General features: G+C 41.7%; 2 protein-coding genes across 9 annotated transcripts in view; one reads left to right on the forward strand and one right to left on the reverse strand.

Moving 5' to 3' along the window:
• The window catches only part of RIC8A (RIC8 guanine nucleotide exchange factor A), a 31659-nt gene extending 24407 nt beyond the window's left edge, over nucleotides 1-7252 (forward strand). For 2 of the 3 annotated variants that reach the window (XM_048486396.1, XM_048486397.1), the window contains exons 9-11: nucleotides 642-786; nucleotides 3327-3446; nucleotides 6020-7252. In XM_048486396.1, the coding sequence (XP_048342353.1) occupies nucleotides 642-786; nucleotides 3327-3446; nucleotides 6020-6155 (401 nt within the window). In that variant the 3' untranslated portion in view covers nucleotides 6156-7252. The remainder of the gene's footprint in view (nucleotides 1-641; nucleotides 787-3326; nucleotides 3447-6019) is intronic. The other variant, XM_048486398.1, reaches the window with a different exon arrangement.
• Nucleotides 7253-8596: 1344 nt separating this feature from the next.
• Nucleotides 8597-26947, reverse strand: SIRT3 (sirtuin 3). 6 transcript variants are annotated; one of them, XM_048486399.1, is made up of 9 exons: nucleotides 26851-26947; nucleotides 26044-26139; nucleotides 24990-25167; nucleotides 21635-21832; nucleotides 20557-20789; nucleotides 19923-20023; nucleotides 15250-15411; nucleotides 12610-12819; nucleotides 8597-9311 (listed from the first exon to the last, which is right to left on the reverse strand). In XM_048486399.1, exons 1-9 carry the CDS (start codon nucleotides 26939-26941, stop codon nucleotides 9291-9293), a joined length of 1290 nt encoding a protein of 429 aa, XP_048342356.1. In that variant the 5' UTR covers nucleotides 26942-26947; the 3' UTR covers nucleotides 8597-9290. The 6 variants fall into 6 exon arrangements, 5 of the variants coding, with proteins under 5 accessions (XP_048342356.1, XP_048342357.1, XP_048342358.1 ...); XM_048486400.1 differs by having other exon boundaries at nucleotides 26902-26912; XM_048486401.1 differs by lacking the exon at nucleotides 26851-26947 and adding an exon at nucleotides 25652-25853 and having other exon boundaries at nucleotides 26044-26365.
• Nucleotides 26948-27467: the final 520 nt, after the last annotated feature.

Consider the following 27467-nt stretch of genomic DNA (forward strand, 5'->3'; position numbering starts at 1 on the left):
GATAGTGATTTGAAGTAATCAAAACCATTTGCCCACATAAAACCCAACTTCGCCAGGTCTTATGCTGAGTATCAGCTAGATTGTTCTCAAAAAAAGAAAAATCCCAGATGAAAAAGGGAAGGAAATGAAAGCTTACAAATGGATAGAGCACGTGAGCTTGGCCATTACTCTAATTAAAGAGCCTTCCCTCCAAGAAAGGTTACTAGTTTTTTTCTGTGTTTTTGCTGTGAAGCCACTTTCTCACATTACATCTTCTAAAACTGGTGTGTCTTTGTCCCTGTTAGAATAAGCTTCAACCTGTGGTGTTTGCCCACATTACATTTTTCACAGTTCATCTAGTGTGGGTTGGAAAAAAAAGGAAAATGGAACATGATCCAAAATTGGGGAAGAATCAAAGTCTTATCAAAATTAATGTGAGATGTCTGTGGGACAAAAAATAATCTCATTCGGTCAAGAAGTTTACATGGCTGTAAATATGGCTAACTGCTTGAATGACTTACAAGAAACTGCTTCCTTGAACATTGGTCTGATAGTCAAAAAACCCTGCCCTACTAATATTTGAATTCAACAACTTTCTTCATTCCATCAGGTTTTCTGTAGCATGGATTAATGTCATCCATTGATTTTCATTTCTCCAACAGTGGCACGGTTTGTGAAATACACAGGATATGGGAATGCTGCTGGGCTTCTGGCAGCACGAGGTCTCATGGCTGGTGGCCGCCCCGACAGCGAATACTCTGAGGATGAAGATACTGATACAGAGGAGTATAAGGAAGCAAAACACAAGTATGGACCCATTTATATTTACAGCTTACTCAGGCATTACTGCTAGATTTGAGTCCAGTAGCATCTTAAAGACTAACAAGATTTTCAGGGTATAAGTTTTCAAGAGTCAAAACTGCTTTCATCAGATACCTTCTCTGACAAAGGCAGCTTTGACTCAGAAAAAGTCAAAGGTTTTACTAAGAAAATTTTGTTGGTCTCTAAAATGCTACTGGACATCAATCCAGCTGTTCTATTGCAGACTAACATGGCAGCTTCCCTCTGAAACCATCTCTAGGCATTACTGTTTTCTTTGCTTGTTCATTATCTCTGTGATCTTCTGATTGATCTTGATCATCTCACTACTAATTTTCTCATCTCTAACTTATTTCTTGGCACACCTTTTACTTTCTGCATGTTATCACGCTATAAATACCTGTTCTTCCTCTGAGGTGAAGAACATCTTGACTGGGTGATTCCCACCATCCAATCAGGGAGGCAGGAACTATTTTTCTTTTTCCTTCACTTCTTTTCTTGCCTTAAAGGGGGAGAGCAGTTAGTATAGTCTGTGCCAGATTAATCTTTTTATTCCTCTATGTTACTTGTATATTGCTTCTACCTTACCTCTACTTATCTACTGTAATACTATCTTCAAACTCAAACTTTACTTCTCAGCTTAAAAAATATCCTTTTCTGGAAAAACGAAACAGGAGTCTTATACCACCTTAAAGATTGCAGATATCTGTTCTAACATAACCACTCTTGAACTAGAACCTATTTTGTAGATGTACATGAGTTTATGACCAAAAAAATTTGTAAACAGCAGGATCAAGGGGCCGTGGAATGCAGGAACTACAGGGTGTGATGTAATCAAGTACAATTCAACTTAAGAAAAGTGCAGAGCAGAGGCGTAGCTGCCAGGGGTGCTGGAGTGTGTGTGTGTTGCACCAGGCATGCACCAAGGGGGTGCGCGCAAAAAAATTCAGGTTTGGGGGGTTTCTTTGTATTTTTAGTATTTTTTCAGTTTTTGGGCTGCAGGGGGCACATTTTTTAGGCTAGCATCACTAAAATATCAGGGATTTTTTGGGGAGACTCTCCTGATGATACCACCCAGATTTGGTGAGGTTTGGCTCGGGGGACCCAAAGTTATGGACTCTCAAAAGGGGTGCCCCATCTCCCATTGTTTCCAATGGGAACTAATAGGAGATGGGGGCTACACCTTTGAGGGTCCATAACTTTGGACCCCCTGAACCAAACTTCACCAAACCTGGGGGGCATCATCAGGAGAGTCTCCTAAAGATACACTGAAAGTTTGGTGCTGCTAGCTTAACAAGTGCATCCCTGACAGCAGGCAACCCCCAAATTTCCCCAGATTCTCCTTTTAAATCCACCCCCTTCAACATGGATTTAAAGGGAGAATCTGAGGCCCCCAGTTTAAACATTGAAAGTAATGCTGTTCCATGGTGGGGGATAATCCCCCCCAAAACAGCATCACTTTCAGTGTTGTTTAACTAGGGACCCCAGATTCTCCCTTTAAGGGGGATTTAAAAGGAGAATTGGGGCTCCCTAGGTTAAATACCATTGAAAGTGATGCTGTTTGGGGGTGGATTCCAGCATCACAGTGACCACCCATGCGGGGGTGGGGGCAGTGGTAGGATTCAAATAATTTAACAACCGGTTCCGGTGATGGGATTCAAATAATTTAACAACTGGTTATTTACAAGCACCATTTTAACCACCGGTTCTGCTGAAGTGGTGCAAACCTGCTGAATCCCACCACTTTGCGGGGGTGGGGTGGGGGCACAAAACTCAGATTTTGCACAAGGCTCCATTTTCCCTAGCTACGCCTCTGGTGCAGAGGCCACACTGAATGATGATAATCGGGGATAATGAAGTCTCAATAGTTTTGTCAACCTGATTAACACCTGCAATTGGTGGAGAATCCTAGGTCATTGTTTCTTTCCCTTGCAGCGTACTGATGGATTAGGACAGTCTGCAACATTGTTCAATGCAAATCATAAAAGTGAAATATTTTAAAACCTTTACAAAATTAAAGTTGCCCACATTAAAGATGAAAATTACAAATGAAAGATTTGGTGGCCCTGTTGCAGTACCCAAATATATGTTGTTGTTTCACAGTGGCCGAGCTGCCCTTGTATCTGAAAACAGACTGTTTTAATTTCTGCTAAATGCATACATTCTGCTAAGAATGTTTGCTGTGCTTCAATACAGTACAACGTGAAACATAAATATAACCTCTGGTGGCATCTGGACTGGATTCTATTTATATGTTATGTGATAGGGAGACCATGGCTTTGTTTGACAAAGAGAGCAGAGTCTTGAGACAGTAACATGTGTTGTTTTGTGGGGATTTAGTTCTTTGGGGTGGTTACCTGTTTCACAGAACTTGGGTAACTCAAGCACAAAGTGGAGCTTCTGGCTTAATGAAAGATATGTAATAGTGCAAGAGAGTAGCATCCCAGGGTTACTATACTTGCATATTTCTGGGTTTTTATCATCTTTCTGTATGCATTTCTTGCTTTGTTTTTGGCATATTTGTTCAGTATTAACCCAATAACTGGGCGTGTGGAGGAGAAACTTCCCAACCCAATGGAGGGAATGACAGAAGAGCAGAAGGAGTTTGAAGCAATGAAACTGGTGAACATGTTTGACAAACTCTCCAGGTACCATAACAGAGATTATCTGAAGAGGGTTTTGCTTTGGGAGATGCTTAAAGAGGCTGCTTGGTTAAAATCAAGTAGGCTGTTATTCCAACTCATGTAGATTTTCCCCAACGAGCAAGTCCTTCTGCAACTGTTGAGTGGGAATTCAGTGCAATTTGGTTGTCTGAAAATGTCCAACCAGTAGGACCCTGCCAGCATGACTTTAGCAAACTTATCAATGTTTATGGTTCAGTTGCTCTGTCAAATTACTTAATTCTACTGGATTTCCCTCATTCTGTAACTACAAGTTTTCACTCCCTTGCATATTTTCTAAAAATGGTTGTTCGAAATTACTTCAAAATAATAACTTGGGTGAATATGAACTATTTTCAATTTAGAATTACTAGAACATCTGGGGTCTCGACCCAGTAGAATATTTTCAGATGTTGACGTATTAGAAGATAAAGAGGCTCTAGTGGGGTGGGAAAGAAAGAGAGAAGAAGGTAAATGAATATTGAGTACAGACACTTTTGCCCCTAACTGCCAGAAATACATACTCAGCTGGAATGAGTAGGCTGTAAACAAGTGCTACCCACACATCATCAAACCTTCTACAACTGTGAGAGCTCAAATATATATACATTAACAAGACTAAAGAGTGGGAAAGAGAATCTGTGCTTAGATTCCATATGAAGGTTAATCTGGGCTGGAAGACAAACAACACTGGATATACTTGGAGAGGATGGTAGCTCAAATAAATAGGATTTTCCTTTCAGCTGTTAGCAACTTCTTTGGGACCTTTGTTGACCTGTGAGAATGCACAGCTGAAATAAAACACAGGAAATCTAGGGCCATAATTGGCTTTCTGTGCTTTACCACTCTGTATGCATTTGAATGTTCCATAAAGTTTATCTAACCAGTTTAAACATTTAGACAGTTGATTTGGTAAACTCTGTTGAGGCTCCTTGATAGATGCTAGTGGGGAGTATTAGTACAGAGACAGAAGGGAGCTGAGCCCACCAATTCCACCTCTCTCCAGGTGTTCAGCCTACAGTAATTGCTCATACATCATTTAAGAGCCCTGCAGGCAGGAACCCAGCATCTACCTAAGGAGTTCAAAAGATACGCTGGTGGACACAGCTAAAAAAAAGAGAAGAAAACAGGCTGCCACATCTTTTCAATGTGTATCAGACAGACAGAAATGCTAGTCTGAACTTTATGTTAACAACATGTCCACTACAACCTTGTTTTCCTCTTGTCACTAACTTTGCATAACTGGAAAAAAGTGAACTCAGCTGGCATTTGCCTACTAGATTGACAAGGAGCAATTTTAAAGCAGCCACTTCCTGAATCTTCAGTGGTGGTAACAGCATTGTCCTCTAACTAGTTTAAACATTTGATTAAGGTTTTTTGTACAGGACAAAGCTGACCTGTTGCCACGTGTGAAGAGCACAATTTGGCTATGTTTAGAAAACCAAATGACATACAAAAACCTTGTAAAATTCACAGTTTTACAATTATCCATATACTCTGGGGTAAACTGGAAGAGGTTAACAGTGAAAATCCTATGCAGGATTGCTCTAGTCTAAATCCATTCATTTCAGCAGACATAGACTGGCACAGGATTTTGTATTTTCCTTGAAAAACATGTATTTGTTGGAAAATTTGGAAATCATTGTATTAAAAATCTTCACTTTCACTCTTTGTGCCTTAAGTTTAACTAGACAGTCTTTGCAATGTTGAAGCTCATAAAGGCCTTTTGATTGATTAATAGAGTTCTAAGAGACAGGTGCCCTGACCTGGATAGTCCAGGCTAGCCTGATCTCATCAGATTTTGGAAGCTAAGCAGGGTTGGCTCTGGTTAGTACATAAATGTGAAACCTCCAAGGAAGTCTAGGGTTGCTGTGCAGAGGCAAACCACTTCTGCTTGTCTCTTGCCTCAAAAACCCTATGGATCCCCATAGGTTGCCTGCAATTTGACAGCACTTTCCACAAGGAGAAAGGAAAGCTATACAAGTCTTAGGGGAATGACTGAGCACATGATTTCTCCTTTTAAGGGCTCCAGATTAAATCCTAGCAAGTAAAAGGGTGGTTTCAATGATGCTAAGTGAGCTTGCTCTAGAAAATATGTTCTGAGAAGGGGCTGTGGCTCAGTGGAAGAGCCTCTGCTTTGCAAGCAAGAAGGCGACAGGTTCAATCCTTGGCATCATCAGTAACTTAAAAGGACCAGGCAGTAGGTGATGTAAAAGACCCCCACCTGGAATCCTGGAGTTCTGCTGCTAGTCTGAGTAGACATTACTGACCTTGATGGACCAATGGTCTGATTCATTATAAGGCAGCTTCATGTGTTCAAATTCAATGCTGCCCCATGTAATTGGCCAATCTGAGGAAGAGTATGGAGCATTTACATTGGCTGTGGTGTTTACATCCATTTTGTGCTTTTTTCTTTCGTTCAACCAGATAGCATAAATTTTTCATAGCAGGTATATATCCTTGCTTGTCATAGAGCTGCTTTTGGTGGTAAATTGTCTAAAAAATTTGCCTTGGGAATTCTCCTCCCAGTAATCAGATGTTTTTCCTTCTTCCCATTCCAGACAGCAAGTCATCCAGCCAATGGGTGTGACTCCAGAGGGCAATCTCACTGCTATCAATTTAGCTTCAATAGATGATACTGTTCAACCAATACTGGAAGATAGGGCAACACATGACTCTGATTTGGAATTGGACTGAAGCTCTCCATTTCACTAAAAACTTAGGGACTCTCTACTCTCCCTCCATGGCCAGTGCTGTACCAAGAGACTAGTTCCAGAAAAGGACACTCTATGAGCTGGACACTCCTTACCTAGATCAGTGTAACATCTGCCTTTTCTCTAAACCTTATGAGTACTGCTTCCCCAGAGAGTTCTTCACAGTTTGATTTCTGCCTTGGTCTCTTCCTCTCGGTGTCCATAAGAACCTGACACAGCCTCAGAACTTTCTAGTAGAAACCTTTCGAAGGTTATGTAGGAGGGAGAGGGAGGTGCAGTCTAAATACACTAAGAGAGCTCTTGCACATCAAACATTGTGAATGCAAATATTATATGTGGCATACATGCACAGAAGTGTATGTGTGTTTGCAGATGGGGGTATGTGTTGATATGCCAAGCACATCTGTAGCAACCATGCTTATGGACTTGTTTTTAAGAATACATGGATACACTGTGAATGTGTACACACAAAAGATGTAACTGGATACTATAGCAATGTGAGAACCAGGCTAAGCCTCCATTCTTTATATATATATATATATATATGTTACATTAAACTCTATACAGCTGGTTGTTACCTGTGGAATGTGTAGACACATTATGGATATATAGAAACACGTAGGTAAGTACAGGTTCACCTCACATGTATACTTTTGCATATGTCAGGAATATGTGGGAGATCTGAGAAATATTCTTTGCTCATGCAGACATCTAGGCTGATGACTTGGGGCCAGAAAGCCTTTGGCCCTTAGAGTGTTTATGACATTGTATTGTTTTCTTCTTTCTACCATGTTTAGTTTTCTGAACTCACCTAACCCTTTGTGCTCTCCAGGCAAAAGGCAGTGACAAATTGCTTGATCACACTCGTATCTGCTTCTGTCTCATGTTTCCACACCACTCTACATTCAGCTTTCATGGGTTGCTCTTGAGTACTTGCATCATTCATTCTGATTTTAGATTTTTCTATTTAAAGAAGCAGTCTCAAATTCCAGCTTGTTTCTGCTTTACCAACAATTTCTGAACTTAGCACAAAATAAATTAAAAGTTTTCACTAGGATAAAATAAATCTTCAGATAACAATTGTGTCTGTGGTTTATTACGTTTCTGAACAACTAGAAACAAGTTTTCAGCAGATATAAGGTCTAGCTAAGGCCAAACTGGGATGATTCTTGACATTGTTTTCGAGTACGGTGCTATGGAGGTGAGCTGAGGCTGAAACTAGTTTTGTACTTGACACAAAGTGAACATCACTAAGGAGATTAAGGTTTATGTGGGCTAATCTGCAGTTATCTGATATGTGGAGGATCCTGCCTGATGCCTGCAATTGGATGATGATCTTCTGGCCATTTTTAAATTGTTTCCATAAACACCTTAAAGTTGAGCTGCACGAATGGCCAGTCTTGTCCTAGGTCCCAGCATCATCTTGAAGGAGGTTAAAGTGGGTGCACTGTTTATTACCCATTTATAGTGCAAAACAATGAAAATAAATATTTTGTCTCTAAAATGACATCAGTTTTGAAATTGGTAAGGTAATGTATGCTCTAGTAAGTTTCTGAGCTAAAATGGATGAAGAGTAAAAACAGAGTCCCGCATAATAAACAGTGGAAGGGTATCCTCCAGGATTAGGAGAAAAACTGTAAGTAATTGTTTCAAACAATGTATATTTAAATTTGGACGAGCAGGAATTTCCTTGATGTCCAAAATACAATAGAGTATAAAACAAAGTATTTGAAACTTTTCACATAAGCCCATCTTTTGATCTAAGAAGCAGCTAGTGCCTCAGAGTATATAGTTTAAAAATGTTTCTGCTGTTCATTGGATTCAAATGCTATCTCCTTTGAATGGCTTACACAAACTTCAAGAGCTTTCAGATCCAATATTTAAATCACACTTCCAGATAAACAAATCTGTTAATTTAAATGTGCTATTACAGGCAATTTGCAAAAACTCAGTGACCCATTTAGAGAATAATTTGTTTTAAATCTAGCCTCTTGGTGGACGTGGGGGGAATAGTGTTTCTTCAACGTATCCTCTATAGATGGTATACAAGAATATCGTTAGTATATCCTATGGCTTTGTATCTTGTATATCAACAGCAGGGTAACTAGACCCAGAACAGACAGATGATTATGATGTTATTACAAGTGACACCTCCCTTTCATTTACTAATCAAGATTTTCATAATAGGAGAAGAATCATTAAAAGTCCAAATCAGCATCTGTCTTTAAAGAAAAATTGTACTCATTGGTGTTCAGAGTATTCAGCAAAACTTCCTATAAGTAAATAAATGGGACAATTATTTGAAGGATGGAAAATGTTTCAGGCAACCATTGATAAGTGAAAGATAACACAAGGATAGAGGGTATAAGTTAGACTTTAAATGTTGGTTAATTTGCACACAGAGACATCAAATAGACCATAGGATCATGAAAGGTGCTTTTATTTTGATTACAGTAATAATGTTGCTGGGTAAATGTTAACTCATATTAAAACAGCAGCACTGATACACTCATAGTGCTGTAATTTGTTTCTAGACACAAGGCTACACAGACAGACATCACACCATCATCCTATTTTCTATCAATGATATGCTGAAAAATCACATCCTTTTACAAATCTCTGCTTGCAAGCAGATCTTTGTAGCAAACCTAGTAGAACTCTACTACAGACTTCCAGATTTACTTTTGATGAGGGCTGCTATTTGACCTAATTTAACAATTAGTGGTGGGGGGGGGGATGTTGGATTTGTCACAAATGAGGAACAAGACCTTACTCCAATAGGCTGCTGGTGAAACACCATAAAGACTAAAAAGATGACCCTATCATGGGAGGTAGCAGCTGTGCCAAACATCTCCATCTCTCTGGAGTATCTATCCAAAAGTCAGTTCATGGCCTGTCATTTGATTGCCATTCCCTAAGTCTTCAGAACATGTACTGTCTCTGATGTTTGAAAGAAATTCAGAAGTGCTCCAAATATTATTTCTTCTAGTGGTTGCTTATGTGATACCTGAATGGACATCTTTATTTCCAGGTCTCTCCTTGCATAATAGCAATATTTGACTGGGCTGAGAGTTGCTTTTTAGGAGATATATGTTTCCAGCAGTAGTGGCCAGAATTCCTATTTGTCTTTTGTATCCAGCTAAAAATAGAAAGAACATAGCATGTGAAGCCTGCCTGGTCCAAAGTACATTAGTTCAAAAAACAACACCATAGGAGAGAAGCAATGGTAATTATAATAGAATGAGAACCTTTGCACTATTGAGTTTGAAAAATCAGGGGAAAAAAACATTGGCTTGGTTACTCCCCGAATAAACTGCCAAGTTATCCTACTACAAACTGAGACTTGAAACAGTGGAGATATGCTGGAAGAACACAGGGAACATATCAACAAAACCTAGATATTGGACATGTCTGACATGTGGATTCTCATTGCAACCATTTCCTTAAAAATCAGGACTGATTTCACGACAACTTGCATATGAAATTAAATCTATTAACAGAATTGCTACTATTTATACTTGCTGAAGTTGCTCAGTTTTAAAGCTGCCTTGAAAATTATTACACAGAACATGGCTACTCTCCCCTCTCAGTCTTTGGTATTATGGACATCTACTTCTAGCAGAGGTAATAAAGTCACACACATAGTCTCCACACATTGCCCAACTCAACAGCCATTGTGAAGGCTAGTGTGGTGTTCTAACACCTTTCTCTCCCTGTAGATATAGGTTCCCACACCTTTATTGAGACTTAGTTGCCTTTCAGGTTTTTAACTTAAGTGCTATAGCAGGCATTTCAAGGGCTAATCTGTTCATCCCAAGGAATTCCTGAAAGGTAAACTGAGTCTTTTTATTTGAAACAACCCCCCTCCTTTTAGGGCACTAGTGAACTGAGGCAGGTTCAACATGTATTGAACACAAATATGGAATTAAAAGATTTCAATAGTTGGAAATCAGGCAGGAGTAAACTACCGGTATATATAATGTTTGGTTTCTATGTCTAATCTTCAGTACAGTTTTAGACATTTTGAAAATCTTTTTGGTGTCCCGGTTTCTCAGATGTTATAAGAGAGGGTTTTTTTCCTATGATGGTAGAAACTTGTTTTGAATTACTGAGTTATTTCACAAGGTTTCTGGGTTCTTGTACGCTGGTATCCTTTCTTTCAGTGCATATAGCCTATTCTCTGTTAGACATCCACATTAGAATCTTCCTCATGAGTAAGCTTAAACAGAAAATGACTAAACCAGACCAGGGAATCATCCTTTGAGTATAATTCCCTTACTAACTAGCTTGGGAATTCCTCTTCTTCTACCTAAAACATAAATTCCTCTCCATTTTATTTTTGATCCCCATGGAAAGTCCTTCTACTACTCTACTTCAGCCTTGACTAAAAATAAACACCCAGTTCTCTTGTCTGTGTATCTCTGCTTTCAGCCTGATATATTTCAGTCTGAGTGTACTCTCCTCTGACTGAAATTCCCTCTGAGTAGATTATCACACACATAGCTGAGGTTCTGAATGGCCCCTTCCGCACACGCAAAATAATGTGTTTTCAAACCACTTTTACAACTTGCAAGTGGATTTTGCCATTCCACACAGCTTCAAAGAGCACTGAAAGCAGTTTGAAAGTGCATTATTTTGCATGTGCGGAATGAGCCAATTGGATTCAAGATCCAAATCTCCCTCATTTCCTTTCCTCTCAGAAAGTTAGCTCCTTCTTCTCTTTGCTAATTGGTTGCTCCACCAATAAGAGCACAGGTCACCTTAGGGAGCCAGCGTGGTGTAGTGGTTAAGAGCAGATGCACTCTAATCTGGAGAACCAGGTTTGATTCCCCACTCTGCCACTTGAGCTGTGGAGGCTTATCTGGTGAACCAGATTAGTTTGAGCACTCCAACACATGCCAGCTGGGTGACCTTGGGCTAGTCACAGTTCTTCTGAGCTCTCTCCGCCCCACCGATCTCACAGGGTGTTTGTTGGGGGCGGGGGGAAGGGAAAGGAGATTGTAAGCCCCTTTGAGTCTCCTTGCAGGAGAAAAAGGGGGATATAATCCAACTCTTCTTCTCATGCAATCAGAGTGCTATCCTACTTCTTTGAAGACATTTCTTTTCGTTTTTGGGCAACATTTTGTTCCTGCATGCACTTTTAAATCTTATTTACATGCATAGTCTGTCACAAATACCTATAGGGATTTCTCTTTTTCAGCTATTAAATCAAGCTGAAACCAAGCTGATTTTAAACCAGGAGGCTGTGTGTATGTCCCAGATAACTTTTAAAAGCTACTAAATCTGACAGGCACCAAGGAGGAAATGATGGGTGAAACTACCAGTCTAACTCTAAGGCTCATTCCGCACATGCAAAATAATGCACTTTCAAACTGCTTTCAGTGCTCTTTGAAGCTGTGTGGAATAGCAAAATCCACTTGCAAACAGTTGTGAAAGTGGTTTGAAAATGCATTATTTTGTGTGTGCGGAAGGGGCCTAAGTTTCAAAGAAAACATCTAAAGACTATATGTGAAAGAATTCAGCCTCCTAGTTTACAATCAAAATTCAGTAAGTAATTCAACAGCAGTATCCTAGTTCTAAATATGGTCACCACAACTGAATATCTTTGAGGTGTGCACAGTTCGCTGCTAGCATCACCTTCCCAGTTCTCACCTGTGAACAGAGGAAGTGATGTCAATGGAGAATCCCAGTACACGAGCAGAGTACTTAAAGCAGAAAGAGGCATATGACCTTTCTGTAGAAAAAGTCAACCTATGTATAAATATCTTTACATTAAACAGCCTAGAGTTTAAGCAGATATTTCTGGATCTAAAATTGAAATTGTAATGGAAAGAAGGATACTGCAAACAGAATGCAAGGTCACTAGTTTCCACAAAGGTGCACATTCTGACACCGTTGGTTAGTGTTCCTGATTAAATGGCAGCACTGCTCTCTCCTACTCTTGCAGCCCAAACACGATGCCAGTATCATCTTCTAATCTCAGTTGTAGCATTCAACATAAAAACAATCACATAACAGATCCAGTTCATGTATGCCTGGATTCTTAACCCTTTGGCTCTTAGTCCACAGCCTAAGCTTTCAAATGAGCCAACCACTGTACCTGAGACCAGCCCAAGGCCTAACTTGTTGTTAGATTTGTATAGTGGTTTATTTATACTGTGTGAGAGTTTTGTTGTAATCCGTTTTAAGTCTCTTCAGTGAGAAAAACAGGGTACAAATATTTTAATAAATATACAACATTAATCTGGGATGGAATCCATACTATTAACTCTGGGAGATATCTCTGAAATGGGTACTGCCATTTAAAGATATGTGAAGAATTTATTATGTAGGTTTCGTTATGTTGTTCTTTTAGAAATCTTGCAATTTGCTTGCACTCAAAATTGGCAAGGAGAAAGAATATTGAAAAACAAGACTTTTAGATTAAGCTTACATACCTTTTCAGCTTCTTTCTGGATTAGTTCCTGCAATTCCTCCTTCCAGCCCAAAAGAGCCACCACCTTCTCTACTCCACTAACAACATCTCCCAGTTCAGATACATCGTTGGACTGTGGATCATATGCAAATGGCCCCACCAAGTCCCGATTGATCAGTAAGCGTGGAACAGAGCTGCGTACTGCACCTGCCAAACTGGCAAAAGGCTGCACCTAAAACCAGACAACAAGGAAAAAGAAAGACTGCATCCATTCAAAAGTAAAGGTCATTAGGACTCAGAGGCTTATCTAGGCAAACTGGAGTCCGGGGACAAAACCTGAGTTTGCCCTCCCTCCCCCATAGGCCAAACACACAAACCCTTCCCCACCACGACCAAACAATGATTTTTTGCACCAGCTCACAAAACACCTCCCACCCTCAGCAAAACATACATAGCTCTCTCCCCACCAACTCTCTTTCCTAATTTCGTCCTCATACCAACCCTATGAGATAGGTTGTTAGACTGAGAAACACCTCCAAGCCAGTGAAAGTGGGTATTAAGCATGTAAATCTTTCATAAATCACCCCAAGCAAAACGTTTACCAAACAAATGTCAGCATCATCTCTCACAAAACACCTCCAGTGGAATCCACCCCCAAACAACATCACTTTCAATGGTGTTTAAACTAGGGAGCCCAGATTCTTCTTTTAAATCCATCTTAAAGGGAGAATCTGGAATCCCCAGTTAAAACAACATTGAAAGTGATGCTGTTTTGTGTGGATTCTCCCCCACCCTGAAACAGCATCACTTTCAATGTTTAAACTGGGGACCTCACATTCTCCCTTTAAGTCCATGCTGAAGGGGGTGCATTTAAGAGGAGAATCTGGGGAAATTTGGAGTGTGCCTGCTGTCAGGGGTGCAATTGTTAAGGTAGCACCACCAACATTTCAGGATATCTTTAGGATACTCTCCTGATGATACCACCCAGGTTTGGTAAAGTTTCGTTCATGGGATCCAAAATTATGGACCCTCAAAGGTATAGCCCCCATCTCCTATTAGCTTCCATTGGAAACAATGGGGGATGGGGGCACCCCTTTTGGGAGTCCATAACTTCTGACCCCCTGAACCAAACCTCACCAAACCTGGGAAGTATAATCAGGAGGGTCCCCTGAAAGATCCCTGAAATGTTGGTGCTGCTAGCCTAAAATCTGAGCCCCTTGCAGGCCAAAAACTGAAAAAACACTAAAAAATACAAAAAACATGCAAATGAACCTGAAATGTTTGTGGCGCCTGAGGACATAGAGTACCCCATGTTCCCTAGGTAAATACGCCACTGTTAGGACCATCTGTTAATACCGCTGGCAAGAAATTCACAGAACTTCACTATCAGTTTTTGTCAAGACACAAGCAACAGAGTTGAAAATGTTTAAATGAGTAGTAGCTATTTCAGCTGCACATCAGACTTTCCCCTATTGCTCACTCAAACATCTATTAAATAAGGCTATATATGTTAGTGGAATTACAGCTGCAGACTGAAATCAAACCACTATCATAATTTATTGTCGAAAGCTTTCACGGCCAGAATCACTTGGGTGCTGTGTGGTTTCCGGGCTGTATGGCCGGTTGTTCTAAGTAGGGCATTTCGATGTCAAGAAGGCTGATGTTGGGAAAGTAAGTGGAGTATATACTCCACTTGCTTTCCCAACATCAGATCCTCTGAAGATGCCACCCACAGATGCAGGCGAAACGTCAGGAGAGAATGCTGCTAGAACACGGCCATACAGCCCGGAAACCACACAGCACCCACTATCATAATTCTTAGAATATCAATATGTAGCTTTTGTTCCAAGCACTGAAAGTACAAATGTTATTTCAGTAACCGCTATATTCCTCAGTTATATTGAGTGGGGTGGTAGCAGTACCGTTTTAATTACAGGACATAATTAATTCATGGCTGAGTCAACATCTAAAGCCAGGACAACTCAGGAGAGATGACACCCTTTTTGAATCCCTGTTCTGCCATGGAAGCTCACTGGGATGACCTTTGGCTAGTCAAACATTCTTAGCCCAACCTAAGTCTGGATTTTCTGGATAAACTGGAGGAGAGGAGAACAATATAAGCCTCTTTGGGTCCCCATTTGAGAAGAAAGCAGGGTATAAATGAAGTAAATAAATATATCAATGCTACATTACACCAAGTATACCCCTTTCTCTTTCAACAACTGATTGATAGTACTCCTGCAGTGATTAGGGAAATGCCTAGGTAGCTGTTCTTGCTTAGGGAGTCAGGTAAGGTGCTTCATTACCTCTGAACCCCACAGCATCTGTATGCTAGTGGGATGATTATGTCACAAAGAAAAACAGTACTTGCCCTTCCTATGTTTCTGGCTTGCACAACCTACTCAGCTGGAACCATGAATCATATTTTTTACAAAACTAGCAACTTGGGAATTATGCTTACCTGTGAGCAGTCTATGCTCCTTGAACCATCTATAAACCCACATCCAACAGGTCAAGATTACTCTGCTGATGTCTGAATTGCCACCCTCCATTTCCAAGCCATGGACCCTCGTTGCTTAATCTGTACTTTCCAGATTCCCTGAACCACTTTGTCTCAACACCCCAGCTCTCATTCTCTTCCCGTGTTCATGGTAGCCCAGACCTCAAGGGAAGTTCCAATGACAAAGAGAAGGTCTGCCATAGGGAAATCTGTCACATGCAAGAAGAACCGGTGGGGGAGCTCTTCTCCGAAGAATACAATGTCAGGCTTGATGATTCCAGTGCATACAGGGCATTGGGGGATCTTGTCAGCCATCACATCTGCCTGAAATGAAACCATGTATGACAGGATATAAGCCTATGTTAGGCAATATACACCAATGTCTGACATCACACCACTCTAAAATAGTTTATCCATGGAGGCTCATAAATCCATATTGAATTCCAGAAATGTTCTAGAGGATTTCAGGATTACAAACACATGCTCTGTTGAAGTTGCAGTGGAAGCACAGAATTTGGAGCTTCTTGAAACTATAGACAAGGTCATCCCCCCCGACAACTTCTCCTGCCCTTGGGACAAAACCAAGCCGCCTGGTTTTACCACTTAGCTACGTGATCTGAAAATTGGTGAGAGCAGTCTAGAATGGTGCTAGCAGAGAACCTGTACTAAATCTGATAGGTCATGTTACAGAGCTCACTGTAAGATCAATGAAGTGGTGGTGATGGCAACTAAGAAATATTACTTCTCTAATACTATTGTTTCAGCTAGTTCCTGACCATCCTAAATTGTTTAAGGTAACACAGCATTTGCTGACTCTGAAAAGTTATCAGGACCAGACAATTAGTTGTGATACTTTTGCAAATATTTTTGTGAATAAAATATCAAGTATATGCTCTGATTTAGTTGCTGACTGTAACATAGGTGCACTGGAAGAACTGCTTAAGGCACTGCCTGTTCCATTTATAGACCACTTTCACCCAGAGTCCATGATGGATGATGACAGACTCCTGGACTATGTAAAGACCACTACTTGTGCCCTGGATCTTTGCCCATCCAGGCTTCTAAACTCATGTAAAGACCATATCAATGAATCCTTGGTATCTATTATAAACCACTCGCTAATGCAGGGCACCTTTCTTCAGCCACTCAAAGAGGCAGTTATCTGCCCACTATAAAAAAATCTAAAGAAAAACAATGTAGCTAATTATCACCCTGTATCTAATTTGCCTTTCCTAGACAAAGTGATTGAGAGAGCAGTAGCAGATCAGCTCCAGGTCTTCTTGGATGCTCATCTACTTAGTGGCATAGCTACAATGGGGACATCTGGGGACATTTGTCCCAGGCACTACCACTGTACGTCAAGTGGGGGGGAACAAAATGCCCCCCACATAGCCATGCCCCCCCTACCGGGCCAGGCACAAGTGTCTCAGAAGCCCAGGCTACACAGAGTTTTGGCAGGCATGGTCCTGCCAAATTATATTTGCATATTTAGCAAAGGCTCATGAGTATGCAACTGCCCATCCCAGAAGGGCTCAGGGTGGCAACAACATGTTAAACCAACATTACTGTTAAAAATAATAATTTAAAAAATGCTCGCCATAACTTAAAAGATAGTCCAAAGGCAGGACCATGCCTGCCAAAATATGACTTTTTGTTAAACACAGGGCCATTGTGGCTCTGTGTAGCTTGGGCTTCTGAGGCACTCATGCCTAGCCTGGCAGGGGGGCATGGCCTTGTAGGGGGCATGGCAGGGGCATGCTAGACAGGCCTGGGTGCCATTTTGCCTCAGGCTCTGGTTCCACTCTAGACTCTTTTAAGTCTAATTTCAGGGAAGACTATTAAACTGAGATGACTCTGCTGGCTTTAGCTGATGACTCTTGTCTAAATGTTGATTAAAGTTAGGCCTCCCTGTTGTTCCAACTGGATTTATCTGCAGCCTTTGACACAGTGGACCATGTCATCTTATTGAGGCACCTGGAGGCAGAAGTAGACATCAGAGGTTGTATTTTGGATTAGTTCAAAATATTCCTCATGGACTGGACCCAGAGAATTGTTAGATTTCGTTTAGAGTCATGGACATGCCCAGTAGTGTGTGTGAATGCAGTTTATAGAAACTTCTCCAGAGACATAAATGTAAAAGGTAAAACTTACATTTATTCAATCATCTTCAGTTCACAACTTTGTTCCAAGAAAAGGTAGATAGAAAGAGCCCTAGTCTAAAGAGATTACTTTCCCTACAACAAGTGGGCACAACTAACGCGCCATCACTTGTGTGGAGGTGAGAGGATGCTGCAGTGGCAAAGGCCCCACTGAGCAGGCTGCCATTGACCATGCGCTCGGGTCAAAGGCTAGAGCAGAAGTGAGGCTAGCATGGGGAAGAAAGGAAGTTAGTGGGCGGTCTCCTGGCCCAGACAAGGAGGGCAAACAAGAGAGGCAACATCACAGTCAGAGTGAGATACACAGCACCCCCCAGTGTCCAGGCATGCAGAAGTCGCTTATTCCAACAAGAATTGTCATTAAAAACCAGTTACCATCATTGCAGGACCTAACCTGTGGAGTCCCATAAGGCACAATCATATGCCCCATGCTCTTCAGTCCTTATGTAAAGCCCTTATGCCAAATCATGCATAGTTTTGGGGTTGGCTGTCACCACTATGCAGACAATCCCCAACTATATATATTCTCCAAATCTGGTGATGCAGTAGAGGTACTAAATTTCTCCCTGGCTGCTGTCATTTAATGGTTAAGAGTAAACAAATTGACACTAAACCTTGAAAAGACAGAAGTAATGCTGGTTGGGAAGGCAGAGGTCTTGAAGGATATTATGCTCCCCACTTTTGGTGGGGGTCAACTGACCCTTACTGACTCAGTTAAGATTGTCAGGGCTATATTGAACTCAGCATTATTCTTGAAGAAATGTTAATATAGCTGCAAAAAAGGCTTTTAAAAAACTTAGCCTAGCTTGAAAAATGGCCCCATGGCTTGCGAAGGCGTATCTGGCCATATGGATCCATGCCACAGTGACAGTGAGAATGAACTGCTGTAACACACTCTACATTGACCTCCCATTCAAATTAATTGGGAAACTCCAGTTGGTTGGTACAGTCAATCCATTGGCTGCTAATTAGTTACTGGGCTCATATTGGGTATCACAGGGCTTTGGTTCCTCTTATCTACAAGATCACCTTTCCTCCTATGCTGTGTCACAACAGCTTCACTCATCTGAGCAGGGCCTTCTTCAGGTGCCAATCTGCAAATGGGCAAGATCCACAACTGCCTGCACATGCGCTTTCTCCATTGTGACTCCTACCTTACGGAATGGCCTGCCCAAGCAGGTCAGGAAGGCTCCTACTCACCTGCAGGGGCGTAACGAGGCAGCCCTGGGAAAACTGTAGCCCTGGGCGAAACCTGAGTTGGATGCCCCCCCCCCCACCATGGGCGGCCACTCCACCACGACCAAATTTTTTTTTGCACCAGGACATTGGTGCCTGCAGGGGGTGCATTTTTAGACATATCAGCACCACAATTTCAGCATATCATCAAGGGACTGTCCTTATGCTACTCCCCAAGTTTGGTGAGGTTTGGTTCAAGGAGTCCAAAGTTATGGACTCCCAAAGGGGGTGCCCCATCCCCCATTGTTTCCAATGGGAGCTAATAGGAGATGGGGGCTACAGTTTTGAGGGTCCATAACTTTGGCCCCCCTGAACCAAACTGCACCAAGCTTGGGGGGTGCCATCATCGCCAGATGATACCCTGAAATTTTGGTGCCGATATATCCAAAAGTGCACCCCCTGCAGGAACATCCTAGAAATTTGCCCAAGAATCTTTGTTCTGCATTGAGTTTTCTGCATTGCTGTCAATGGGGGTTGCAGGCTGTGGGGGGCACATTTCTGAAGGTACAGTCTCAAAACTTTCAGGGTCTCATCAGGAGACTACCCTAATGATACTCCCCAAGTTTGGTGCAGTTTGGTTCAGGGGGGGCCAAAGTTATGGACCCTCAAACCTGTAGCCCCCATCTCCTATTAGCTCCCATTGGAAACAATGGGGGATAGGGGCACCCCCTTTGGGAGTCGATAACTTTGGACTCCCTGAACCAAACCTCACTAAACTTGGGAGGTAGCATAAGGACAGTCTCCTGATGATACGCTGAAATGTTGGTGCCGCTAGCCTAAAAACTGCGCCCCCTGCAGGCCAGAAATGGAAAACCACTAAAATACCCAAAAACGAACCCAGCATTTTGATGCCAACCCCCCAGGTGATGCCCTGGGCAGCTGCCCACCTTGCCCAATGGGCATTACGCCAGTGCTCACCTGGCTTTTTTCTGAGAACTATACAAAGCTGAACTATTCAAGAGTGCATTTCTACACAGCAGATAGGAAAATACTGCACAAAATGCTTCACAAAGTTACTTGGATAAATTATTAGGGGCTGTGGTCTAAAATTGCTACTATGTATATTTAACTGTAAGTTAGATCCTGTTATGCTATACTGCATCATTTAGTGTGTCATGTTTACACTTAAGCTTTTCTTTAGTAGCATTTTTTAGACTTCTGGTTGGCTTTACAATCCAAATTGTACTTCTTTGTTTATTGATTGTCCCATCTTGTTGATTGTATTGACTCTGTGTAAATCCACCTTGAGAAAGGCTGACTATAAATAACAAATAAAGAAAATAAGGTGCCTATTCATTATACACCAAACTGCAACAAAATCAAAAGCAGTTCTGTAAACCCTCCAAAACAAGAATCTTGGCACTAAATGACAACATAACCCAAACCTTTTCAAATATGCTTCTGGTAGTCCTGCAGCGGTGCATCTTCCATATATCCACTCACCCTAAAGTCCTCACCAGGGTATGATCTTCGACATACTGTACAAGTTGCAGAAGCAAATGTACCATGAGCTTCAACTAGTTTATCTGCAGGTATCCCAGCAACTAGAACATAAAAGGCAGAAAGAAAATCAGCTCAGCTGAAAATGTTATCAGCCCAAGACTAGTAAGGTAGACAATCACACAAGACCTCACCACTACAGTTTAAAATGCCCTCCCAATTGTTTGCTTATTATATTTATATCCTGCCCTTCCTCCATGGAGCACAGGCAGCTTACATAGCTCTCTGGTCCTTCATTTTCACTCTCAGAATGACATGAAAAGTATGGTAAGTTGGGCCAGTCACAATCACATAGTTAGCCTAAAGGTCTTTCATGAGTCACAGCTCATTTCTTCAAATATCTAAAGAAGTGAGCTGTGACGCATGAAAGCTCATACCCTGCCAGAATTTTTTGTTAGTATTTAAGGTGCTACTGGATTCTTGCTCTTTTCTACAGCTACAGATAGACCAACATCATGATCAGTCAGATGAAAGTCATTCACTGAACTTCATGGCAGAGGAGGGAATTTGATCCTGAGTCTTCTTGTTCCTAACTACACCACACTGGTTTCTTCAAAAGAGGAGAGGGGGGGCTAACCTCTCTCCAGGCCATCAATGTTCTGTGTGTACAGACGCAGGAGAAGCCCTTTGTCAAGCAGAAGTCGGAGGAAGTAGTGGATATAGTTGGGCCTGTAATTGCCAGGGTACAACTCCTTGGCCAACATGTAGAAAGGTTTCGGGTTCTGGAAGAAATAACTAAGTTCAAAGATGGCTTCTGGATATGGAATGTTATACTGCTGGAGGTTATCATAAAGGCCACTCTTAGGGGACCTGCAGAGACAAACAGGGCATTTAAAATTAGACCAACACACATAGGAAAACCAAATGAAAGCAATTGTACAAAGAAATTGGGGCTCATTCTGCATGGGCCAAAAACAGTGGTGTGAAAACGGTGTGAAAATGGTGTAAAAGGGTTTATACCGTTTTCACACCACTGTTTTTGGCCCATGCGGAATCAGCCTGGGCCATCCTAGCTGCATGATGAACTGTCAAAGCATTCTGTGTGATAATATCTTCCTTTAGGACAGTTCACTTTTTAAAGGAACATACTGAAAATTACAGCATTTTTTAATTCAGATTAGTTAAGTGGTAATTAGGTTAAAATGGTGGTTCACAAACTATGGATTGGAATCCAAAAGAGGGAGGAGAAACAAGGCAAGCTGGGACAGGAGATTCAATGACAAATTTGGGGTTATTACTGCATATAAACTTGTCCAGAGTTAAATGATGTTTTATGTTTGGGAGGGATCTTATGTTTTATGTCTGGGAGGGAGAAAGTAGCTGCTTTGTAGGTGTATTTTTCAAGACCCATTCGCAATGCAGCTCCATTCTACTTCCAAATGCTAGATTAGTCACAGGAAAAACAGCAGCCATTCAGGATTTTAATTCTGGTCTCCATGCTCAGATATGCTCTTCCCCTATTTATGAAAAAATATAAAAGACCACCTGCTCCTGGTGCCTGCTTCTCAAGGCTGCTTCACAGGTAACATAAGCAGTATGGCAGCCACTGAAAATTGCTTCTGCACAGCAGACATTCCATGGGGTAAAGGTAATGTTTGTAAATGGCTTCCTGTAGATAATCCAGTCAAGAGGATAAAACATCCTGTAGCACCCACCTGAAATCTGGGATGCCACTGGGAGTGCTCAGACCTGCTCCAGCCATCACTACTATCCTTTTGCATTTTTTCTTTTGAATTAATTCTGCCACATCCTTGAGGGTGAACTTCAGTTTTGGGCCATTATTTTTGCCTCCTCCAGCTCCAAAGAACACCATTGGAGCACTGGATAAAGAAAAAAGTCTGATTCTTTGGATCCTGTCAGCAACACAGCAAAAAATACAAAGATCACTAAGAAGCACATTCAAATTTTATTCAGCAAAAGGAAATTATTCTGGCCGCATGAAAGCTGCACTAATTACTAGCAGAGAGATGAGAACTGGTCTTCCAAACAGGTATAATTTCTACATGGAAAGAGATATTCTTTGATTTTTTTGAGTTATGACTATAAATATTGTCAGATGTATTCAGAGCACCTTCAAGAGCTTTCTCAAATTAGACTGGACAGTTTTTTACAGAATTAAAACCAAGAAAGTCACAGAAATGCATGTTTTTCATATGCGTCTGTAGGCACTTGTCGCCGTAAGTTGAAACTGTATAATGAGGAACAGACTAGTACATAGCTGAGCCAGTAAAAATATTGGTTCACTTCAGTCAAATTCAAACACATTGAAGTAAAACAAAATCTGTAAAGGAACATAAGTTATTTAAGCAACTGAGCCAAACCATACATTGCAGAAGAAGGTTCTCTAACAAAAGGGATCTGGAGGAAATTAAAGTCCTTGGTGGAGGTGGATAGTGCTGTCAAGTCACAGATGACTTGTGGCAACACCTCATGGCAAGAGAGTTCAGAGGCGATTTGCCATTGCTTGGATCTGCATGAGCTGAGAGAATTCTGAGAGAACTGTGGCTGGCCCAGGGTCACTCAACAGGCTTCATGTGGAGGAGTGAGGCATCAAACCTGGTTCTCCAGATTAGAGTCTGCCACTCATAACCACTACACCAAACTGGTTCTCTTAAAAGTCCTCACTGACCCCAAATACAGTGATCAGATACAGCCTAAACTTGAGAAACAAGAAACAACCCCAAGCCTGTTAATCAGGTTTCCTGACTGCAGAACCACTCTTCATTAGGGGTTTTCATCACACAATAAACATGGACTGTTGCCAATAGGAAGACCCAGACTTCAGAATTTTACCAATATGACTTATTGCAGCACTATGTATTAACACACTAAAAAACTACAATGAATTCCATACATTACAAACAAATACATGGTAAAAGGCCAAGGAATTAAATGAGGGGAGGGACCCAGAATATAAAATTGGTTACATCAAAACACCATGGAATACATGAATAGAAATTATATGAACAGAGGATACATAAACTTCTACTCAGGCCACATGAGGCATCACTCAGGCCACAGTACTCAGTAGAAGACAGGAGGGACAGCAAAAAGATTAATATCTACCACTAAGCAGTAAAAGAGTGTACCAACGTGGGCTTGGGGGAAAGTGTGGACAAGAAAGTTTTGTCAGGTAGCTTTATTGCTTCTCTGTAGCAGATATTATTAGTGTCCTAACACTATGATGATATTCCTACTACCAATTTTTGTAAAAAGGTGAAGAGCCTGTTGGAAGAGGGCGGGGGGGGGGGTGGGGGGAAGCACAGAGAAAACTCCTCCACAAAATTAGACCAAAACAGGGAATCACTTCCACGCAGAAGCAGTCTTGTCTTCCTGCTGGCAACAGCTCTTACTACTGGGGTGATAGATCCTTAATAATCCTTGATTTCCCAATTGGGCAACCTAATTAGTACAAGGCACCTGGCCTTTCCCAGAAAGAATGTTCCTGTCCCTGTAGTACGGTTGTAACCATCACATGCAACATCTTGGCTCCTTCCAGACCTTATATGCAGTAGAAGGTCTTCTGCCAGCAATAATCAACAGAAATACAAATCCTGTATTTTGTCCAATAGCTACTAATTTATGGAGCATATGCCCTCAGCAGCTATTTAGATTTGGAGGTGCTAAGATAATGGCATGAAATAGAAGAGAAGAAAAACCAGACTGGAGAAACTGGGTAGGAAAAAGTGCCCATGAACGGGACAGGAAGAAAGAACAATTGCTGTGTGGTGACTTTAATGTTAAAAATTTAAGGAGGGTTAGTTAGGAAGGGATGGGACAAAGGTTTTTTAAAGGGAGATGTTTTTAAAACATTTTAATGTATCCTAAAGCTATGTGTTTAGACAGAGTCCAGATTATTTATTCATTTATTTATTGTTTGGATTTGTAGACCGCCCCATCCCCGAAGGGCTCTGAAAGTTACATCAAAGCTATGCTCACAACCTGAACCCAATCCTGATGAAAGTGGGTACAATGAGTACCCAGCTTGCTGGGGATAAAGTGTAAATGACTAGGGAAGAAAATGGAACCCACCCTGTAAACATTGTCTACCTAGTAAACCTTGTGATGCAACATCACCCCATACCTCACTAATGACCTGGTGCTTGCACAGGGGACTACCTTTACCTAAAGCTATGCGTTTAGACCAGGGGTCAGCACCCAAAGAGCCATTTGGCCCAGCCTCCCCAAGCCCCACCCCTGACCTCCTCAAGCCCTGACTTCAGCCAAGTAGGCAGGATAGACAGCGGCGGTGACGTCAACGATGGCAAGTTGCACTTGGGACACGGTGAGAACGCCTCCTTCCCCATCCCCTCCTCCCTCCCTCCGACGTCCTTTCCTCTCCTCTCCTTCCCAGGCACCAGACAAGGGAAGGAGGGGAAATGACACCGGAGGGAGGGAGGGAGGGAGGGAGGGAGGGAGGGAGGGAGGGAGGGAGGGAGGGAGGAAGGGAGGAAGGAAGGAAGGAAGGAAGGAAGGAAGGAAGGAAGGAAGGAAGGAAGGAAGGAAGGAAGGAAGGAAGGAAGGAAGGAAGGAAGGAAGGAAGGAAGGAAGGAAGGAAGGAAGGAGGCGCGCTCGCCGCGTCCCAAGTGCAACTTGCCGTCGTTGGCGTCGCCACTGCAGAGCCGCAGTATGAGGATGAAAGAGCTGCATGCGGCTCTGGAGCCACGGGTTGCCGACCCCTGATTTAGACGGAGTCCAGACTATGAAAGTTACATTTATCAATGACTATTTTTGCTTACAGTCATTGATAGATGTAACTTTCACAGTTACATAAACTCCATGTTATACCTCTGTGTACAACTCTGGTGAGGACATAACCTTTATGCCCTTCTTATCAAACTGGAGAGTCATCTGATTGGTCTCCACTGGAAACAGAATAACTTGGTCTTTAATATTCTGATGGGACACTGAAGATTGATTCATGAAAATAAAGTCCAAACTTGTTTGGAGTCAGAGGTGCTGGACTTAATCTCAGACTGACAAGAAAGAATACAAGAAATTATATCATACCTCTCTCCAGATACACTTGTCAGCTTTTCTATGTTGGTTTCTGGAGGCCTTTGCAGCAAAAAACATCTATTTGGAGGATGGAAGACAGATCTCAATGAAACTAAATTTTTGCAAGATGTAGAATCAGGAGAGCTTCTGTAAAGATGATGCTGAGTACATATCCAACGATTTCTGCATCCTAGAGGAAGACATATTGATACCTTCCAAGTGCAAGCATGGTATGTTTGCTTAAGAGAATTACAGGCATGGAAAACCATTTAAATTAATTCAAGCTTTACAGGATTATCAGTTATTATTAAAACATTGAACAGAAAAAGGCATGAAAGCAGATCTTTACCTCAAAGACAGGCTTACAGTCTACCTCAAGTGGCTAAAGAGCATCTCCAGGGGGAAAGAAGCTTTGTAACTGATCTTCAGAAATTGATCTGATGTTGTGTTGCTAATTGTTTTTAATTTATGGTCAACTACATTGTTGGTTTTAAATGTTTATGGATGTTTTAATGTTCATATAGGTGGAAACTGTTTTGAGCATTTATCAAAAAAATATATATAAATATTTTAAATAAAGGGAAAAAGAGAAAGACTGAAGTTAAATTTAACTTGTCTCATATAGCAGCTGTTCATAGGATGGGTTAGCATAATAAACAATTATGTATACTTACAAATATTCTACAGCAATGTATAAGAGCTTGGGAGATAGCTGGAAAACAAAACCAGTTTGTGGGCAGAATGCATGATTTTCATCCAAAGTCACACATTCGGTCCCAAACAGCTTCAGTCCAAGAATACTTGATAAGAAGTGTTGGGAAAGACCTCTGTTTACTTGAGACATTGAAGATCCACTGCCATTCAGAGAAGACACTACTGAAAGAAAAGAACCAATGGCTTGCCACAGCGTAAGGCAGCTTCCAATACTCAGCTTTTCTGCAGCAAAATCAGTCCACACAGGACTCCTTACGCGCTTTTCAGTATCGCTCTGGACTCTCTCCCTCCTACGTCCCCATACCCAGCATGTCTTCTCAGATCTTTTATAATTTTAAAAGCTGCTTCTTACCTACTAATATCTGAAAATTTGCCGAAAGAAACAGATGCCTTCCTGCAGAGACTCTAAAATGCAGCCTCCAGTTCATTTTCCTGCAGTTGCTTAGCCCTGCAACAGAAAACAAACAAAAAAAATCAAGCGAAGACTCCAAGGTTTATTTAGGGGACTCCCTTCACTGACGCAAGTGAATAAACACTTCCCATACGTTTGGGGCTGTCATTTACCCCCCCCCCCTTTTTTTTTTTCTTTTAGTTGGTTGATTGTAGGCTGGCGAGAAAGATCTGGGGCACAGGGCAAAGCACGACTTCGTTTGCTTTCCAGTGAGCTTGATCCCGGCTGCAGAACAGCTGAAAAGCTCTTTACCGTAATGTTCCTAATAGACTAACCACTTGAGCGTGTGCTAACAAAAAAAAATCACCCCTGAAAGTTTTTTTCCTTTTCTTTATGATGCAATGCCTGACCCGAACACTTGAAAATCGGTACAAATCGAGATACATCTACACTTGCGTTATTGTCAAACAGCTTTGCGTACATATTGGGTCGGAACCGGGCCGGCGAGACCTTCCTATTATTCAGCGGCAGCCAGGGAACCAAAATAATTTCTACGACTGCAGATTGTGACTTGTGTCATCTGGCATTGGGTCTCTTCTTGCCGTAATTGTCCTAGAACTACGGTTTTGTATTTCATTCAAAACGTAACTCTTTCATAGTTATCTTTCCAATGCTGAAGAGTCCATTTTCCAAGCGTCAAATTTTCTTGCACGTCCCATTATCCTTTTTAACCTACAACTTCAGAAAACGCTATATTTTCTATCTTACCTCCTGTTATTGAGACTAGTTCATCACACAAGGCAGATGTATCAAACCTACAGCATGTGTTAACTGCTTTCCTCTGGGGTGGCTGGCACATGGGGTTCCTGATCTCCAGATGAGGTCTAGTGATCTCCTGGAATGACAATCGATCTCCATACGGCAGATATCAATTCTCCTGGATAAAGCAGCAATGCATAGTGGTTAAGAGCAGGTGTACTCTAATCTGGAGGAACCGGGTTTGATTCCCAGTTCTGCTGCTTGAGCTGTGGAGGTTTATCTGGGGAATTCCGATTAGCCTGTGCACTCCAACACACGCCAGCTGAGTGACCTTGGGCTAATCACAGTTCTTCTGAGCTCTCTCAGCCCCACCCACCTCACAGGGTGTTTGTTGTGAGGTGGGAAGGGAAAGGAGTTTGTAAGCCCCTTTGAGTCTCCTTGAAGGAGAGAAAGGGGGGATATAAAATCCAACTCTTCCTCTTCTATGGTCGATTTGGAGAGTGGACTATATGGCACTATTTTCAGTTGAGGTTCTTCCCCCCTCTCCCAGGTTCTACCCTCAAATCTCCAGAAATTTCCCAACCCTGAGAGATGGCAGCCCTACACTGATGCCACTAAAATGTCAG

The sequence above is a fragment of the Sphaerodactylus townsendi genome, linkage group LG02, assembly GCF_021028975.2.
Source record: "Sphaerodactylus townsendi isolate TG3544 linkage group LG02, MPM_Stown_v2.3, whole genome shotgun sequence".
In the NCBI taxonomy this organism is placed as follows: domain Eukaryota; kingdom Metazoa; phylum Chordata; class Lepidosauria; order Squamata; family Sphaerodactylidae; genus Sphaerodactylus; species Sphaerodactylus townsendi.

Excerpts from the sequence above, each read along its gene's own strand:
- SIRT3 (XM_048486399.1), bottom strand. The coding sequence starts at position 26,941 with ATGTGCCAGCCACCCCAGAGGAAAGCAGTTAACACATGCTGTAGGTTT. Across the intron at positions 21,833-24,989 it reads ACAAGTGTATCTGGAGAGAG|GATCCAAAGAATCAGACTTT; the intron begins GTATGATATAAT and ends TGTTGCTGACAG. Across the intron at positions 9,312-12,609 it reads TCCAGAAAGAAGCTGAAAAG|CTGGATACAAAAGACAAATA; the intron begins GTATGTAAGCTT and ends TTCTATTTTTAG.